Source organism: Elgaria multicarinata, chromosome 11 (assembly GCF_023053635.1).
Source record: "Elgaria multicarinata webbii isolate HBS135686 ecotype San Diego chromosome 11, rElgMul1.1.pri, whole genome shotgun sequence".
Taxonomy (NCBI): domain Eukaryota; kingdom Metazoa; phylum Chordata; class Lepidosauria; order Squamata; family Anguidae; genus Elgaria; species Elgaria multicarinata.
This window is the reverse complement of record NC_086181.1, coordinates 4,741,545-4,759,551: the sequence shown is the minus strand read 5'-3', so window position 1 is coordinate 4,759,551 and position 18,007 is coordinate 4,741,545. Positions and strand designations below refer to the sequence as shown.

General features: G+C 49.1%; 1 protein-coding gene across 1 annotated transcript in view; it reads right to left on the bottom strand.

Moving 5' to 3' along the window:
* Positions 1 to 15,728, bottom strand: part of FKBP10 (FKBP prolyl isomerase 10) — a 31,284-nt gene extending 15,556 nt beyond the window's left edge. The window contains exons 1-3 of the mRNA XM_063138298.1: positions 15,483 to 15,728; positions 7,996 to 8,141; positions 7,482 to 7,671 (exon numbers count right to left, since the gene is read on the bottom strand). Of these exons, the coding sequence (XP_062994368.1) occupies positions 7,482 to 7,671; positions 7,996 to 8,141; positions 15,483 to 15,676 (530 nt within the window). The 5' untranslated portion in view covers positions 15,677 to 15,728. The remainder of the gene's footprint in view (positions 1 to 7,481; positions 7,672 to 7,995; positions 8,142 to 15,482) is intronic.
* Positions 15,729 to 18,007: the final 2,279 nt, after the last annotated feature.

Genomic DNA, 18,007 nt, shown 5'->3' with positions numbered 1-18,007 from the left:
TACCTCACAAGGACGGCTCCCGGGCAGGCACGCATGGGCAGGCGGGCATGGGCAGGCAGGCGAGCAGGCAGGCAGGCTTGGGCCGGTGGGCACAAAGGAGCTGGTACCTTGCACAGGTATGCCATAGATCTCTGGGGGAGTGAGTCCCAGCAGATCCAGCTACCTCACAAGGACGGCTCCCGGGCAGGCGGGCATGGGCAGGCAGGCAGGCGGGCATGGGCCGGTGGGCACAAAGGAGCTGGTACCTTGCACAGGTATGCCATAGATCTCTGGGGGGGTGAGTCCCAGCAGATCCAGGACCTCACAAGGACGGCTCCTGGGCAGGCGGGCATGGGCAGGCAGGCAGGCAGGCGTGCAAAAAGGACCTACTAGTTATTGAAGCAGTTACTTTGAGTATGGAAGATTTGTGTGCATGCTTGGAGGATTAACGTTGCTGCTGAGCCCTCCAAAGGGCGACCCGTGGACTGCTGGAGTTTACCTCCCTCAATTGGGGAAGTGAATGAGTTTAAGTGAAAGCTTGCTTCTCAAAGAGGGGTTACAGCAGAAGGGGAAGAGGAAGAGGGGTTGGATGAGACTGAGGAGAGAGAGAGAAGAGAGCATCCACTGTAGTGGCTTTGCTAGTGGCTGTGCTACGGGAGATCAGTGGACTGCTGGAGTACCTCCCTCAATTGGGGAAGTGAATGAGTTTAAGTGAAAGGTTGCTTCTCAAAATCAGCACACTGATCGAGTCACCCACATCCTGGAGGACCACAGCCTCTACGTAGTGGCTGTGCTGAAGTCAATGACTTCCAGGAGTTTCAGTGAAAGGTTGCTTCTCAAAGGCGAGGACTCTCCTGTTCCATTTTCGCAGCGAGACAGGCAGCTGCAGTAACACTCACAACCACACACACAATGACAGCTTTTGCACAGAGGCTCATGAGTTCAAGTGACAGCTTGCTTCTCAAAACCATACTTCTGGATCAGGGAGTACGTCTTCCACTCCAAGCCAAGGGCACTCCAAAGGGTGACCCGTGGACTGCTGGAGAGAGGCAGCCTGGCTAGTGGTGGTGGTGCCAGGCATTGCCTTGCCCCCTGCTTGCACCTCACCCAAACACGTGCAGTCAATCATGGAGTCTTTTGGAACTGGGTGGAAAACTATCCGGATGAGTTGACTAAGCTGTACCGGACGCCACAGAAATGAAATGAACTCAAGTGCGGTGCTTTGCCCTCACAGTCAGTCACACACACACACACGCACGGTGACAAACTCTGCCTACAGAGACGAATCGAATGATTCAAAGTTGATGTTGTGAACTGTAACACAGCCACTAAATAATAATAATAATAAGAAGAAAAATAATAATAAGAAAAATAATAATAAGAAAAATAATAAAAAGAAAAAACCAGACTGCCTGAACTGTAGTGTGCCTGCCAACCGAAGGAGGGGTGGAATTAAAGGGAGGGGAGCCTGCCTGTCACTCCCACAAGGGCTTGAGGGTGGGGTATCCCAGCAGGGGCAGATTGCCCTTCAGAAAGTCCAGCTGCTCCACCAAGTCCGGCTCCAAGCGAGAGCGGTGAGGGGTCACTATGTCGCCCGCCATAGAGAACACCCTCTCGCTTGGAACACTGGTGGGTGGGCAGCTGAGTCGATCCATGGCCACCCGCGACAGGTCCGGCCAAATCTGAAAGCGGGATGACCAGTAGGCCAGGGGGTCCATGGAGCACTCCTCCATGGGCTCTGCCAGGTAACGCTGCACGGCGGTTGCAGCGTCATCCTGGCCGGTGGCTGGGGAGGGTCTCTGCCCAACCACGGCGTGCAGAGCCTCTTCCCAATACCCCTGGCCTGTGCTGCTGCTGGGAGGGATGCAGGTGAGGCTGCTGCTGGTGCTGGTGCTGCTGCTGCGGGGAGGGGTGGCCTGCTCCTCTGCCTCACTCTGCCCCACCCTCTTGGCCCGTGCCGTCCGCACTTCGCCCACCAGCGTTTCCACCCAGTGCTGCCTGCTATTTGGCCCACAAAGCCCATCCTTCACACGAGGGTCGCACATGGCTGCCAACATGTGGACCCTGTCTGTTTGGATGGGCTCCAGCCTCCGCGTCAGGCCGTCCCTCAGCCTAGTCACCGCTTCGCGGACCTCGGGCTCGAAGTGCCTGCCGGTGACGGGATCCCTGTACTCCAGAAAGTCGCCCATCTGTTTCTGGAGATGCCTGCATACAGGGATCACCTGGCTGAGGAGGGCAGAGCTAGTGCTCAGGGTCTCGGTGGCCTTCAGGAACGGCTTGAGGACCGCCACCAGCTGGGACATGGCGTCCCACTGCTGCTTGCCCATGTGGTGGACGCCCATGTCCCTGACCCTGAACAAGTCATGGATGGCACGCTGTTGCTCCACCATCCGCTCCAGCATCAGGTAGGTGGAGTTCCAGTGTGTCACCACGTCTTGCACTAGCCTGTGCTGCGGGAGATTCAACTCCTCCTGCTTCTCCCGCAGCAAGCGACTGCCCTTGACACTGTGGTGGAAATGGCCTGCCACCTTTCTGCAGCTCTCCAGGAGGTTACGGATCCCGGACAGGGGACCGAGGTTGGCCTTGGTGCCCATCCCAAGGCCATCCCTCACCACCAGGTTCAACACATGCGCGATGCAGTGGACGCTCTCAAATCCGCCGTCGCGCACCGCCTTCACCATGTTGGCTCCCCCGTCTGTGACCATGTAACCGCGGGTGACCTTCTGCCCAGCTAGCCACCCATCCACCATGCGGTTCATGGCCTCCGTAATCTCCCCTGCCGTGTGGGACTGGTCCATCACTTGCGTGAGGAGGAGGGCCCAGCAGTAGCCCTCCTTGCCAGTCCCTCTAGTGCTGGATGCTTCCTGCCCCACGGCTGCCCACCAGTGTGCCGTCAGGGACAGGTAAGCGTGCACTCCGCCCTCGCTGGACCAAATGTCGGAGGTGAAGTGCACCATCCGTGCCTCTGCCTGGCACAGATGACCCAGCACTAACTCCCTGCAGGAACGGTACAGGGAAGGCACCACCTGCCTGCTCAGGGTGGTGCGACACGGCAGCTTATAGTATGGCACCACAAGCGCCATCAGCCTCTTGAAGCCTGCGTTGTCGACGAGGCTGAATGGCTGGCCGTCCAACGCCACCATCTCACCGATTGACGTGGTGATCTGAGTGGGCGTTGGAAAACGCCATCTTGTGGGTCCATACTTCCCCCACCCCATTTCCGGCAGGGTTGCCTGCCTAACCCTTGTGGGGATGGGAGATGGAGAGCTTAGAGTGGCAGTGCCAGCAGCAGCCTTCGGCTTTCCCCTGGAACCAGTCGCCTTGTCCGCCTCTTTCCCCAGCAAGACCGACTGGTGCTGCCTCTTAAGATGCATCTTCATGCTGCTGGTTCCATAATGCCCTGTCGATGAACCCCTGCTTAGGCTGAGTTTGCAGTGGCGACAGACAGCAAAGCGGGAATCCGCTCCCAACTCAAAGTGGTCCCACACGATGCTTGTCTTTCGCTTCCGTGGTGACACCACCATTTGCCCGCCTGAGCTCTCTGGTGTTGCCACAGAAACAGGGGTGGCAGCGGAAGAGGTGTGGGATGAGACTGGGGAGAGAGCCTCGGCCTGCTGCTGCTGCTCCTCCTCAGCCCCCACATCCTGGAGGACCACCGCCTCCTCCTCCTCCCCCTCCACTGTGCTGAGGACCTCGTCTAGGTCCATCAGCGGGCTCGTGGGCTCAAAGGATAATGAAGGAGTTGGGGATACTCCTCCTCCTCCTCTAATGGCACTGCTGCCACGTGCCTCTTGCAAAGGGGCACTTTTCCCATTCCCACCCTCAAAAAGAGAACGCCGGGCACAAGTTGCAGAAGAGAGTGGCTCTGCCTGCTGCTTGTCCTGCTTCTGTTGCGGAGCAGCCAGCCAAGGAGTTGCCTGTTTGATTTTCACAGCAGGAGAGGCAGCCTGTTTACTGGTGCCAGCCTGAGCCTTGCTGCTTTCAGCACGCCTGCTCCCTCTTCTCATGATGACTAATAAAATATTAATACTACTACTAATATGTATAAGAAGAATAAAATATTAATACTACTAATAATATGTATAAGAATATACTATATACTACTAAGAATATGTATAAGAATATAATAATATGTTTAAATGTAGGGAAATGGGACAAGAAGTGTGTGTATGCTTTCTCCAAAATGCTCAATCTGTGGCTGCCTGTTGCACTTCACAAAAGCAGTGCACACACAGCACACTCACAGTCCAAGTTACACAAAGAAGAAAAAGAGAATAATATTTTTTTGGTATTTTTTTGTATATAGATAGAAGGAAACACAATCAGGATTTAAGAGAGGGGAGGGGGGAAAAGAACCAACCAAACACTACTACTAATATGTATAAGAAGAATAAAATATTAATACTAATAATAATATGTATGAGAATATACTAATATATATACTACTAAGAATATGTAAAAGAATATAATAATATGTTTAAGAATATTACTAATAAATGTAGGGAAATGGGACAAGAAGTGTGTGTATGCTTTCAAAAGAAAGCTTTCACAAAAGCAGAAGGAACACAGTCAGGCTTTAAGAAAGGGAAGGGAGGGACAGACAAACAAACAAACAAACACACACTCCAAAATTTAAAAATAAAGTTTATATTAAATCAAAGTAAGGGAAAAACACAGGGCAAACTAAGCTAAAAGTCAGAAAGAAGCAAACAAACACACGCGCCAAGCTAAAATCCTAATCAATCTCCAAAGTACACAGCAGCAGCTCGCTAAGTAGACCCTCTCCCAACGAACGCTAAACCCACATGAGGCTGAGAGCTCTCTGACTGTGAGGGTGACTCTGGCTTAGTCCCGCCTCAAACGCTGGGATTGGAGGAGGATGCTTCATGAGGTGATCAATTCTCATCAGGATTGGGAGTTGAATGTGCCTGTCATCGTGGATGGAGCTCAAAATGACCTCCATCCACGACTCTCTGTGCACAAGAATTTTCAGAACGATAGCTTAAAAAACAACCCAGTTATCCGCGATTATTTCCCGCAATGCAATCCTATGGGCGAAAACCACCGTTTGACCCGCTTGTCCGTTTGTTTACCCGATTTTTAAAAAATTCTAGCACGCGACCCGCACGACGCAGAGAGGTGAGAGTAGTCTCAAAATGACCCCCATCCACGATTCTCTGAGCACAAGAATTTTCAGAACGATAGCTTCAAAAACAACCCAGTTATCCGTGATTATTTCCCGCAATGCAATCCTATGGGCGAAATGTTTTCAAGATGGCGACCGGAGCGCTCCGCCTGAAAGAGGAGCTCCGAAAAATGGCCGCTTCTCTTCGCCTTGCTTCTAGGGGTCCGCGGTCCGCTTCTACTCCGCCTCTGGGTAAGGCGGAGCAGGCCAATTCGCTACTGCTTCTCCGCTCCTAATCGGAGCGGAGCACATGCCTAGTTTTTAACGTGCAAATTGACGGAGCTATCGAAAGGGGTGTGAATGGGGTGCCCGATTTTCATAAATTCCCCCAAAATCAGGGGATGATGGGATTGCCTTGAGTCTTGGCGTGAGTGTGTATACATCCATGAGGTGTCATGGTGCCAAACTTGAGGTTTCTAACTTTAACAGAAAAAAAGTTGTATACTTTTTTAGCTTAATGCAAGCCTATGGGGGGGGGGGAAAACGGAGCTCCGATCCGGATCCGGAGCTCCGCAACGGAGCGGAGCGGACACAGGCGGAGCGGGGGCGGAGCGAAGTGGGCTGATCCGCAAATTGCGGATCTGGAAGAGAAGCGGAGCGGGGGTCCGTGCACACCCCTACTGTTTATATTCTCTTTTAATTAGGACTCTTTATACTTTTATGTCAGTTATGAATGAATGACCCTTGCAAATAGGGCACTCCTCCCCGAACACATTGGGAAGAAAAGCATTACAACGTTTAAAATATCTACATTTTTTTATTGCATGATAACAGCCGGGGCTTTTTGTTTCTTTTGCAGTTGACATTGTACAACTTCTTGGTTCCTGTTTCACCCTACTTGGGAGGGATGCCTGTATATCAGGGGTGCAGAACCTCCAACCTGGAGAGCACACCAATCTGGCCCGCACAGTCTCTTGGGGTCCCTTTAGGGCATGGGGCTTAGACGCCAAGCCCCACCCTCCGGAGGGAAGCCCTCAGAGGAGTCCTGAGATCGGAGGGCAGAGATAACAGCAGCATGCCAGCAGCAGAAGCCCAGCTGTTATACCCCCGTCTCGGAGAGAGGCATGCCTGGGCCTCTTTCTCTATGCTGGGAGGAGGCACAGTTGTGCACCTCCTTCTAGCACAAAGGGAAGAAAAAGAGAGGGTGTCATCAGAGGGTAGGGCCACACTCCCCAATATCATCCAGCCTGTGAGGACTAAGGTGGGGCACAGTCTGGCCCCGCATCCCAAAACAGTGCTGCATCCATACTGTCGTTTGTCACTTCTAGCCTTGAAAAAACGACCTCAGGGAGTGAAGTGCCCTTTGCTGCCCCTCACCCATGCATGTGTTGCTAATACAAATCAGGACCAAGAAAAGGGGCAGTAAGGATCCAGGGACTAAGAGCCAAACTAAGCGAGAGGCTATAAGCCTCTCGCTTATAGAACTCTTGATTCTTTTCTTCTCTCTCTCTCTCTCTCTCTCCTTTGAATTAGAGAATTCAAAGTAGGTGCAGCAGGCCCTAAGCTGGACTAGGGGAACAGCGCTGCAATGAAAGGGAGGGATTTTAAACCCTTCTCCCCACCATTACCACCATTTTCCCACTGAACATTTTCTACTAGAAACTGCTAACAGCAACAAATAGCAGTTTGCCCCGGGCGGAGCAGAGCGGGGGGTGGGGAATTTTCAGTAGGTAATAGTGGAGAGAACATCACAATACTGGTCAGACCCTCCTATGACTGTTACTGATTTTTTAAAATGAAAAGCAGAATTCCAAAGATGGGATTCGAATATGCTTTTAGTGTAACATGTAGTTTGACCTCGAGGTGGTAGCTGAGGTAGTAGGAATCTGGACTGTGATTGCTTCAGCTTGCAGTTTGTGGGTGGGTGGGCATATTTTTAAATACTCCCCCCGCATTAAAAAAAAAAAACACCTTCAGCATTTAATTAAGTATCATATCAGGGAGAGGGCTATTCTTAAATCTTTATCTCTGACGTGCTAGTTTATTACATGCAGGGAGGTTTTTACTCGAAAATATTAATGTCTCCCTCACCTGCAGTCTGAAGTGGCAAGTCCAGAATTGTTCTACCTCAGGGCACCATCTTGCATCTCTGTGTCATACGTGCCCAGTCTGTACATGCAGCGGAATTAGGCAGCAGAACCCTGCAGCAGACGTTCAGACTAGGCATCGAATATCTCTAAGGTACCGATAATGAGGACTTAATGACAGTAGGCTAGAGAGAGAGATGGCCATATTGGGAATTATTTCTTTAGCTCTATTTTCCCTCTGATCCAAACATCTGAGCCAAACTCCACACATATCCTTTAGGACTTCTTACCTGGAGTCGAAGGGGGTCCCATCCAGAAGTGTTCCATTGTAGTGGTAACGCACAAAGTCCGAATTCTCCACTGTGCGGTTGCAGTGTTGTGGTTTGCTCAGGGTGGTGATCTGCAGCTTGTCTTCCTTGTTCCAAATATCAAGCATGATGACATCAAAGTAGAGGGTAGTGTCTGGGGGAATCAGACCGGCTACAGGGTTGAAAATGAGAGAGACTACAATGGAGACCAGGAGGGCAATTCAGTGATTCTATGAAGGGCATTACAGTCATTGCCCACCTCCACAGGCACCATGCCAATAATCGTCATCACCACAGCACCATTTGCCGACACGGGGCTTTATGAGAGGTGCAGCAAGACATTATGAATGGGAAAACCCCATGTAAGGCAAAATGGGTGGAACTGGAAATTATGTGACCTAGGAAGTTAAGGAGAGACACTCAAGCCTGCGGACATTTGTGGACGAGAAACAATTCTCCAATCAGAACTGCTCAACACCAGGCACTTGCTACTCACCAACACCAATGCTGCCGTAGCCTAGATGAGGCGGCACAATAAGATGCCTTCTCTCATTTACACACATGCCCTGCAGGCCTCTGTCCATGCCGGTGATGAGCCGCCCCACGCCTGCCACGCCTGCCACGGTGGCCCCTCGGTCATAGCTAGAAAGGGGAGAAAACACGGTTGGGACTATTCAGGTTAAAGAAATCAAAAAGTGAAGAAGTGCAGTGATGGACGGCCACTAACAAACAAGATGTCCTGATGGCTGCTAGCTTAGACGGCTTTAAAAGGGGATGAGACAACTTGATGGAGGATCAGGCTAACAATGGCTGCTAGTCATGAAAGCTATACGCTACCTCTAGATTCGGAGGCAGCATGCCCAGGCAGACCGGTTGTGGGGAAACAGCAGTGGGACAGGACTATTGCCCTCATCCTGCTTGCACCAGACAAATAATAATCAGGGGGGCACAGAAGGGGCAAAGTATATCTCTAGGTGGGCAGGCTGTATCTCATATGTTAAGATCTCTGAAAGAAAAATAATGGTATCTCTCACACTAAAACTGCCATCCTAACCACATACTCTGAAAAAAACCCATTAATTTAGATTTTTTAAACATATAGCATGTATTAGCCAAATTCAAATTACTGTAAGGAAAAAGGCTTTCAAACAAGGTAGAGTCACTACACAAGCATTTCCTTGACATACAGATTAGACAGGCAGAACACTTTCTTTAGAAAACAAACTTCTGAACCAGTGCAAGCAGAACCAGGAAGGTAGACTCTTAGGGCCTTGCTAGACGATGGGGTAGCCCGGTGCGAGCCCCGGCCCGGCCCCTGTGCATCCAGATGATGTACAGGGGATCCTGGGCTCAGGCAGGGGTAACCCTCCCTTGGCCCAGGATAACCAGCACCGGTTGTGGCCCGGTATTTCCCGTGGTCTCGGGCTGAGCCCATTCCACCGCTTTCCCCGGCTACTGCATTTACTCACGAGTAGCTGGGGAAAGCGGCAGATGTCGCGCAGCACTCTGCAGGGCAGGGTGGGAAGATGGGGGGGAAACAGAATTGGGGTGGATGGGGGAAACGGAGCCAGGGGGGATGGAGGGATCGGATATCACGGGCGGGGGAGGATCGCAGTCAGGGTGGGGAAACCAGGGGCGGGGGGGGGAGCGGGGAACCCTTTTTTAAAAAAAAAGCCTACCTTAATCGAAGGTGTGCTCCTGTGCACCCGGCCCTTTAAAAATTTTAAAAATGGCGGACGCGACAGGGCTTTCCTGCAGCCCATCGCATCTGATGTTTAGACTGGGGCAACAGCCCACACTACTTTTAGCGCAGGCTGGCCCCTCCTCCCAACCGGATTCAAAAGTAGGTCTAGCAAGGCCCTTAGTGTAAGGAAAAAGCAAACTGAGACACCTGGGCCCTGTACACTTAGGAAACCCAATGCATATGAAGTAGTAGTCTAAAGACCCAAAAGATTAAATTTTTATTGCAATTCATCGCCCTTGTAATATGGAATAAAAGAAATAAGCGGCTTTGAGTATGGTGGGATTAATTGATTAGTAAACATTCATAGGCTTGCACTGTGAGTAAATTCACACACTCCATTCCTATCCTAATTCTCTGAGGAGAAAAATGGAAGACATGGAGAAGGTCCGGATTAATTCTTTTCTCCCCCTCGCATTTTTCCTGTCCTGAGGGGTGGTGGGCAAGGAAGAGCTCCTTGGAATAAGTAGGCTAATTCTTCTGAGGGTGTTCTAGCTGGCTCTGGCTGCTGGTACCAGAGCATAGTTTGGAGAACTGCCGAGAATAAGTTTAGGCATCAGGGGTTGCAGTTATCAGTGTGATGCAGGTATCAGTGCCTCCACCCCAAACCTCAGTTACCGAACCCTAATTGGTGGGGCAGAAAGTGGTTTCACTGGAGGCAGAGCCAAGGGGGTCCTCCTCCTCCCCAAAATCTCTCCAGAGTAACACAGAGAAAGACGTTTGTGGCAGAGCCCACTTATTGAAGCAAAGGGAGGTGGGAAAGGAAGACGCCCATTTCACACACAGGCAAACTGAGCCAGCAAGCAAATAAGAGTCAATGACTGCAAGAGAGAGTGGGTTTGGGTTACATAATTGCAGCATACTAAGTTCCCAGAAAGAACAAAAAGATGGCTTTTTTTTAAGTGTCTTAAAAAAAACACCACCCCAATTTATCCAGGGTATGTCATCTGGGGCCGTGCCTCTCCTCCCATTTTTATGTTATTTACAGGGACAAGCCTCTGCAGCCAAAAATGTTGGGGTAAGCGCCCGACTTTTTTTCAGCAGAGTTTCTGGGGTTTGCCCCTGGATGGCTTCGCAATGGCGGCTGCCGCTACTCCGAATCCACCCCTGGGCAAACCCTTCGTCAAGACAAGCCTCCTCTCCTTCTCACAAACGTCACAGTATCTGCAGGGCAGCAGCTCAGGAGAAAAGATGGCCCCAGTCTGCAGCTCCTGACAAGGGATGAGTTGCAGCAACAGAAGCAGGCCTTCTCCTCCCTGCCCACCCAGCCGGCCAACCGGCCACTAATGCGCAAGGTCAGGCAGAGCAGCTTGTAGGAGGGCATGGCTGGCTAAGCGAGGGAGCAAGAGGGAGCGTGGGATGTGGCTCCAGCGAGAAAGAAGCCCTGGGGGGCCCCTACACTGGGCAGGGACAGGGTGGGGAGAGAAGCCGAACTCACAGACCTTCCTGCTCTGCCACCTCATGCCGGCACCTCTCCCCGCTTCATGGTGGGGGCCAGCTTTGTCTGCCAGCAACTGGGGTGGCAAGCTCCTTGTTTGGGGGGGGGAACGTGCCCCCCCCTGCCCTCGCCACTGCCTGCTTGTGGACTATTTGGCCACTGTGAGAAGCAGGATGTTGGACTAGATCTAGCAGAGACGTATAAAGCTTGAGCAGATGGCATAACTTCTTCTTGTCATTGGAGTCAGCTGGAGCAGTGAAGGTGCTGGAGGCTGTAATGGGCTGGATGAGGGCCAATAAACTGAAGCTGAATCCTGATAAGACGGAAGCTCTGTGGATTGGTGGTTCCTGAGTCCTGGAATTGGGTAAGCGACCTGTTCTAGATGGGGTTGCACTCCCTCTGGAGGAGGAGGTGCGTAGCTTGGGAGTACTCCTAGACCCATTGTTGTCACTGGAGGCCCAGGTGGACTCCGTGGCCTGGAGTACTTGGGGCCAGCTTCGGCTGATCCGCCAACTATACCCTTTCCTGGACAGGGACAACCGAGCCTCAGTAGTGCACTCACTGGTAACTTCCTGATTAGACTACTGCAATGCATTCTATGTTGGGCTGCCCTTGTAGACAACTCGGAAGTTGCAGCTAGTGCAAAATGCAGCAGCTAGACCTCTAACCCACAAAGACCATATAACACCAGTCTTAAAGGAATTGCACTGGTTGCCTATACGCTTCCCGTTGGAATTCAGGGTGTTGGTAATGACATTTAAAGCCCTAAAGGGCTTGGGATCTTGATACATGAGGGAGTGCCTCTCCCTGCATGTGCCTGCCCAAGATTTGAGATCTGTTGGAGGAGGCCTCCTCTGCGTCCCACCAACGCGAGACGTACGCTATGGTGGGACATGGGAGAGGACTTTCTCTGTTGTAGCACCCCAGCTGTGGAATGCCCTCCCCTTAGAGGCCCGACTGGCGCCGGCACGGATTTCATTTCAGTGCCAAGTTAAGACATGGCATTTTAACAAAGCCTTTGATGACTAAATTCACCAAGCTTGTTCATAGTTTTAAATGTTTTAATTGGTTTTACTGTTTTTAAATTCTATACTGGTTTTAGTTTATTAATGGTTTTAAACTGTCTGTATGATTTTATCTGTACACCACCCTGAGATCCTTGTGAAATAGGGCAAGATACAAATGTTTTAATAATAAATAAATAATACAATGTGCACGCAGTACTCATTTTATCTATCCTGTTGCACTTCAGCCAGTTTTCTAAAGGTTTTTCAATGTGTCAGGTTATACTTGCTAAATATCTAAAGACTCCATCACCAGGGGATCAAGGGTCCTATGGCAGAGGTGTGTAAATGTTGTATGATTACCATGGACATCACTGTGACATCAGTGATAAGGCTTAATTCTTCTTTCCTGCCTCCAAAAGCTTGTGCCATTTTGGAATTATTTTAAAGATTTCTCTTTAAATATAAGAATATAAGAAATATAAGATTTCTCTTATATAGCAAAATTATATAGCACAAAATTAAGCTCTTTAGGGTACAATTCTATGCATGTTTAAAAAGAAAAAGTCCTGCAACTCCCAGCATGCCCCAACCAGCATGCTAGGCGTTGTAGGACTTTTTCCTATCTAAACATCCATAGAATTGCACCTTTAAAGACTATTGGTATGTTGGCACATGCCTAAGACTGCAATCCTATACTCAATGGGAATAAGTCCAATTGAACTCAACATGCTTACTTCTGGCTATACATGCACAGAACTGCACTATAATTCTCCCATCGCAATCAATGCAACTGAAATGTGTTTAGCTTTGTCTGGATCATGCACATGGAACAACTGTAGGAGCAAAAACCCTTTGCTAACTTCAAGATGCAGTTGGATACATTTACGAAGACTATCTTGGGAAAGATGCAATTATTAACTCCAGTTACACTGCAAAAGCAAAATCCATCCGTTTAACAAAATTGTATCCTGAAGCAAGGACCGTGGGTGTATGTTTGAGTAAATAAGGGAGCAATTCTGTAAACTTTTGTTTCAGAAACCTCCCCCCACCCCACCCCCACCCTGCTAGCATGGAAATGAGCACATGAAACATGATCTCCAACTTCCTTTTCGTTGGAAATGGAATAGTTGGATCTGGTATTCTCAAAACATCCAGGGGAAAGGCAAGATCTATATGGCTTGCCTTAAGCTGGTTGTGGTTTAAATCAGGACTGATTTTTCTTCCACATCTCTGGAAAACTGGATTTGTTGCCTACACTGCATGTTTTGAATGGGAACAGAAGCGGTCATTCTAACTTGCAAAACCCAGCATTTAAAATCATCTTAATCTTCATTCTACCTTTCTAATGTATAAGCAGCTGCAGCCTCATGCAGATGACACGTGTACAGCCAAAACTGCAGATCCCGTCATGGACGCCATCTCCTCCCACAGCCTATTTTGCAACTCACTGCCTCCCACCTTTTACACTCCTTGGGAGCACCATCTGTGGTGAAAGCTGGATGTGGCTCAGAGTGCAATGAAGTTTGATACAATGCACATTTTTCAGAATGCCTCGTCATTTTTATAAGGTTCAGCTTAAGAGACACACAGATTCACTGAAGTTGAATATAGTATCCAAGTACCAGAGAAGTGAATACCTCACCAATTTCCAACAAAGCTAACAACAATGTATTTAGACAAAACAATCACCTAGAATATGATTGTATAAGGGAGCATGGATGTGCGTAGCATTTAATAAGTGGGTCCATTTTAAAAAAGTTTTAGACAAAGCCTTCCCTTTTCTTTAGAAAATCAGATCCAAAATACTTTCACCTGAAAATGTTATGTTGTACATGTGGCTCCCCTCCCACAAGTATATCTCTCCTTTTCTCTGATCTTTTCAAAATTAAGGTGCCACAAGACACTTTGTTGTTGTTTTTTGCTGCAACAGACTAACCCGGCTACCTCTCTGGAAATTAAATAAAGATGTTTGTGGAAGTCAGGTCTATCATGTGGCTATTAGCTACTATAGCTAAATGCATCCTGTATGTTCAGAAATTTTGGATAGTACCAGTAATGCGTTCTGAGTAACAGATGCTGGGGGATGGGGACGGACGACAACAGGGTATGGCTATTGGTATTATACCCCGCTTGTGAACTTCCCAGAGGTAAGGTAGGAAGTACCTTGGTCCAAACCAGCAAGTCAATTCTTATATTATTGTGGATGCCTTGGGCTGCAGTCCTATAGCCCAACCTTCTTCAACTTGGTAGCTTCCAGATGTTTGGGTCTTCAACTCTCAACAGCTCCAGCCAGTGTGGCCAATGAACAGGAGCGCTGGAAATTTTGATCTAAAACATCTAGACGGCATCAGTTTGGCAAAGGCTGCTATATACTCTTACTTGGGAGTAAGTCCCATTGAACACAATGGGACTTACTTCTGAATAGAAATGTATAGGATTGTACTGTTAGAGATCTGTTATGGGATGAAGAAGTATAATGCATGATGTAATCTAAAGGGAGGCCAATTATTAACGTAATTATAATGGCAGAATGTGAGTCAGTTTAGGTTTCCACAGTTGCAAACTACAGCAATTGCAGCCTAGTAATAAAGGGAAATAGAATTTCATCCAAATTATTTCAAAAACTTCACACTTGCATTTGCTGTACCTTATTACCCTTGCAACTCTATCAAATCAAAATACTTTAAGAAACAAAACACTGCTGCAATCCTGTACCTACTTTCCTGGGACTAAATCCCATTGACCTCAGTGGGATTCCTTAATAAACATGGGCCGCATCCAAACTACACAACAGTATAACCCCCAATTTAGCCAATGAGATGGAAGTCGTTTCAATTACTTCTGCTAAGACAAGGGGTGTAGTAAGAAGCAAACCTGTACCCAGTGTTCTGGCCAAACGTTACCAAGGCATGATTGACAAGCACTTGGCACTTAATAGTTCGTTGTTCAAATTAGATCATTTTTGTTTAAACCTATTAAATTCATTTTAAACCTATTAAATTTAATTTGTTCCCCTCTTCTGCATTTCTCCCCCTCACCCCCATGTATCATAGCCATCCACCCCTCCCACTCCAAAGATTCCAGGATGGATCTAGGGCAGGATCTACATGACTGCTTTATAACGGTTCATAACGGTATTGACAACGGGTGGGGCCCAGGACACGCTCCATAATACTATTTTCAAACGGTTTCAAAGTGTTGTATCCTACTTGGTGCTGGTCTGGCCCAGTCTTTGCAAAGTCAGCTCCGCATCATTCCAGAAGCCAGCCTTTGCAGCACAATTGCTGTGCAACCGCATCCGAAGTTATGGGAGCGATTGACAATGCCCCATTTCTTTTTCTGAGGCCCGAGAGAGACGCATTCCCGAGGGAGGCTTTCATTGTCGTGGTTTTTTGCTTTGGTTTGCTTTTTTAGAAAACCAGGGACTGCCTTCCTGCCGCCGCCGCTGCTGCCACACACACACACACACACACACGCACGCGCGCCATTTCAAACATTCCAGAAGTGCTAAGCAAGAACGGAACATTAACACGCGGGATCTCTCCCTCCCTCCCAGCTTACGGAAGGGGTGGGGTGGGGGAACACCCTTCTTTTTTTCCTTGGCGTGTAATAGTGGGCAACCTGTTTCGTCCTCCTTAGTTCAAATGTGGTCGGTCCGGCCGGGGCTGCGCAGAATTGTTCGGGGGCGGCGGCTAGCCCCCCGCCCCTGGCAACGCTTAGGGGCCACGCTTAGAAGTAGCCCCGTGCCTTCCATCGGCCCTTCCGGCTCGCAGAGAGGGGTTTCACTGAACGAGTACCTGGAGTCAAACTTGGTGCCGTCTTGAAAGGTCCCATTGTAATGGTAGCGGACGAAGTCGCCCATCTGGACTTCTCGCAAGCACACTTTGGGGATGTAGTATCTGTCAATGACGACGTCCTCCAAAGGCCCCGGGTCCCCCAAGCCGCGGACTCCGCAAAGGCTCAGGGCGAAGGCGAGGCAGAGCAAGCTCATGGTGCTCGTTCTTCGACGGCGCGATCGTGCGAAAGGAAGAAAGGGGCCGCAGCTCGCAGTTGGGCGGCGAAGGAGGCAGCAGCCACGGGGGGGGGGGGGGCAGGAGGAGGAGCGGCCGGCCGGTGGGGGGGGGCGCCGCGAGAGCAGAGGAGGCGTCTGCCTAAAGCAGGGGCGGCCGGAAGAATTCCAACCCACTCGCATGAATTCTGTAGACGTGTAAAAAAGCGGCCTGTGGTCGGATGGCAAAAAAGGATCCCAAGACCCGGCGGGCCTCCCGCTTTTATGCTTGTGGGATCAGCTCAGCTGGAAAAGCCTGGCGTGGCTCGCAACTGATTTGAGGATTGCCCCCGTGCGCCCCGTTATGCTTTGCGTCAAAGACTGCTAGAAACTATTTTGAAGCGTGTCGGGGCAGCAAGAAGGCCTGACAAGAGGAGAGGACTTGTTTTAAGGGAAACAGGCCCCCAAGCAACCGTGTTCCAGGTCCTAGTGCTTGTTTGTTATCCCACAGGAAAGAGTCCTGCTTACGTGGTCGGTCTCCAAGGGTGCGGTGGGGCACCAGCTGAGCCTCACAATGCCCCGTGGAGAATTTCCCCTAGAGACTGCTCTTCAGGCACCATGAATTGGCTTCTGGAATTTGCTGCAGCAAAATACGTTGATGGCTTTGAAAGGAGATTAGGCAGCTTTTTGGATAGGCCTAGCAATAGATATGAGTCATCATGATCGCTAATATGGAACATAGTATCCACGTTCAGAGGCTCTGAGTATCTGATGCTGGTATAAACCAGGTGTGGGACCTTCCCAAAGGCATCTGGCTAGTGAAAACAGGATGCTGGACTAGTTAGATTTTTGATCTGATCCAGCAGGGCTTTTATTTTCTTAGGTGGCAATGCATAAACCAGCTCTCCCCTCCCCCTTCACGGCCTCAAATCTATTATTTGAAAGTGTGCTGTGAATTCCCTCCCCCCAACTGTCTTATAGGCACAACTGTAAAATCCATGTGGACTAGATCACACATTTTATCTTTTCTCACATAAACAATATTTAGAGATGTGCACAAGCTGAGAGATGCTTCTTTTTAGCTGTTGATAGATCTAGCCTTCATGAATTTATCTAACACGTTTACTAATATGACCTAATGTATAGAGCTTTTGTAAAGATCGAGATAATATATGTAAAATGCTTTGAACACTCAAAAAGTGCTAAATTATTATTTAAGTTCACACAGCTGATAGCTATAGAGGTTTCAAACTGCTCAGGGCCATTAATCAGCATGCAATGGCCACTTCAGGGAGGCGAAGGGCTATGGTAGCAGCCTGTTCAGATATTCCATCCTGTTGCAGGACAGTTTTGTGTGCTATGCGGCCTGCCTTGAGTCCTCTAAGCTACTGATGTCCTCATGTACTGTGAAGGACACTGTCCCAATGCAAGTATTGAAGTAAGATTCAACTTTCAGTTCAGTTGGCTTGTGTATGTGGAATACGTGTGTGTAGGGGGATGTCCTTCACCTGAAGTAGTAACATTTCTTGGGCCTTTACTTTGGGTTCCTTCCCCACTGCTTTTGTTAAGTTTATCTGATGAGACTGGCATGCCACTTTGGGGGGAAAAATCCATGTGTTCTGTGCATTCATCTAATTCTTAATTTGACTGTGAGAAACCATAAACTTTGCCCAGCCAATTATCCAAGGTTGGCTCTGAATTCAAACATATATGGTTATAAATGCTGGCTAGCCATATCATTGGTAAGGAATTGGAAATAGTAGCTCTACCATTGGTTTCAGCCCTACCCACTGCCGACATAAAGCCCCCAACAGATTATCCATGAGGGGATGCAGCCCTCAACAGAAAAAAAAGATTGCTGAGCCCTGTTAGAGAACAGTTTCTTGATCATCTCTGGACTGTGAGAGCCATTTGAGGAAAGTAACTCATTCCCCCCCCCCCCCCACAGATAATGGTGGATCATAAGGTCTATGCGTGTGTGTGTGTGGATTGCATTTTAGAGAACAAGGACAGGAGAGAGAGGCCTCATTTACACCAAGCAGGATATTGCACTATGAAAGCAGTATATAAAAGGCAGGAGCCACACCAAGCAGGATATAGCGGTATGAAAGCGGTATATGGTGTCAATGGGCCCCAACAGTTGTCAGTGCACTTCAATACCACTATTAAGCAGTAGTGTGGCTCCTGCCTTTTATATACCACTTTCATACTGCAATATCCTGCTTGGTGTAGATGAGGAAGAGAGAAGAGGGCTGAATTGAAAGCACCTTGGGATGCATGTACCTCTCTCTGGGGAGCTACTGTGGTGCAATAAATCTGTTGCCTACAAGGAGT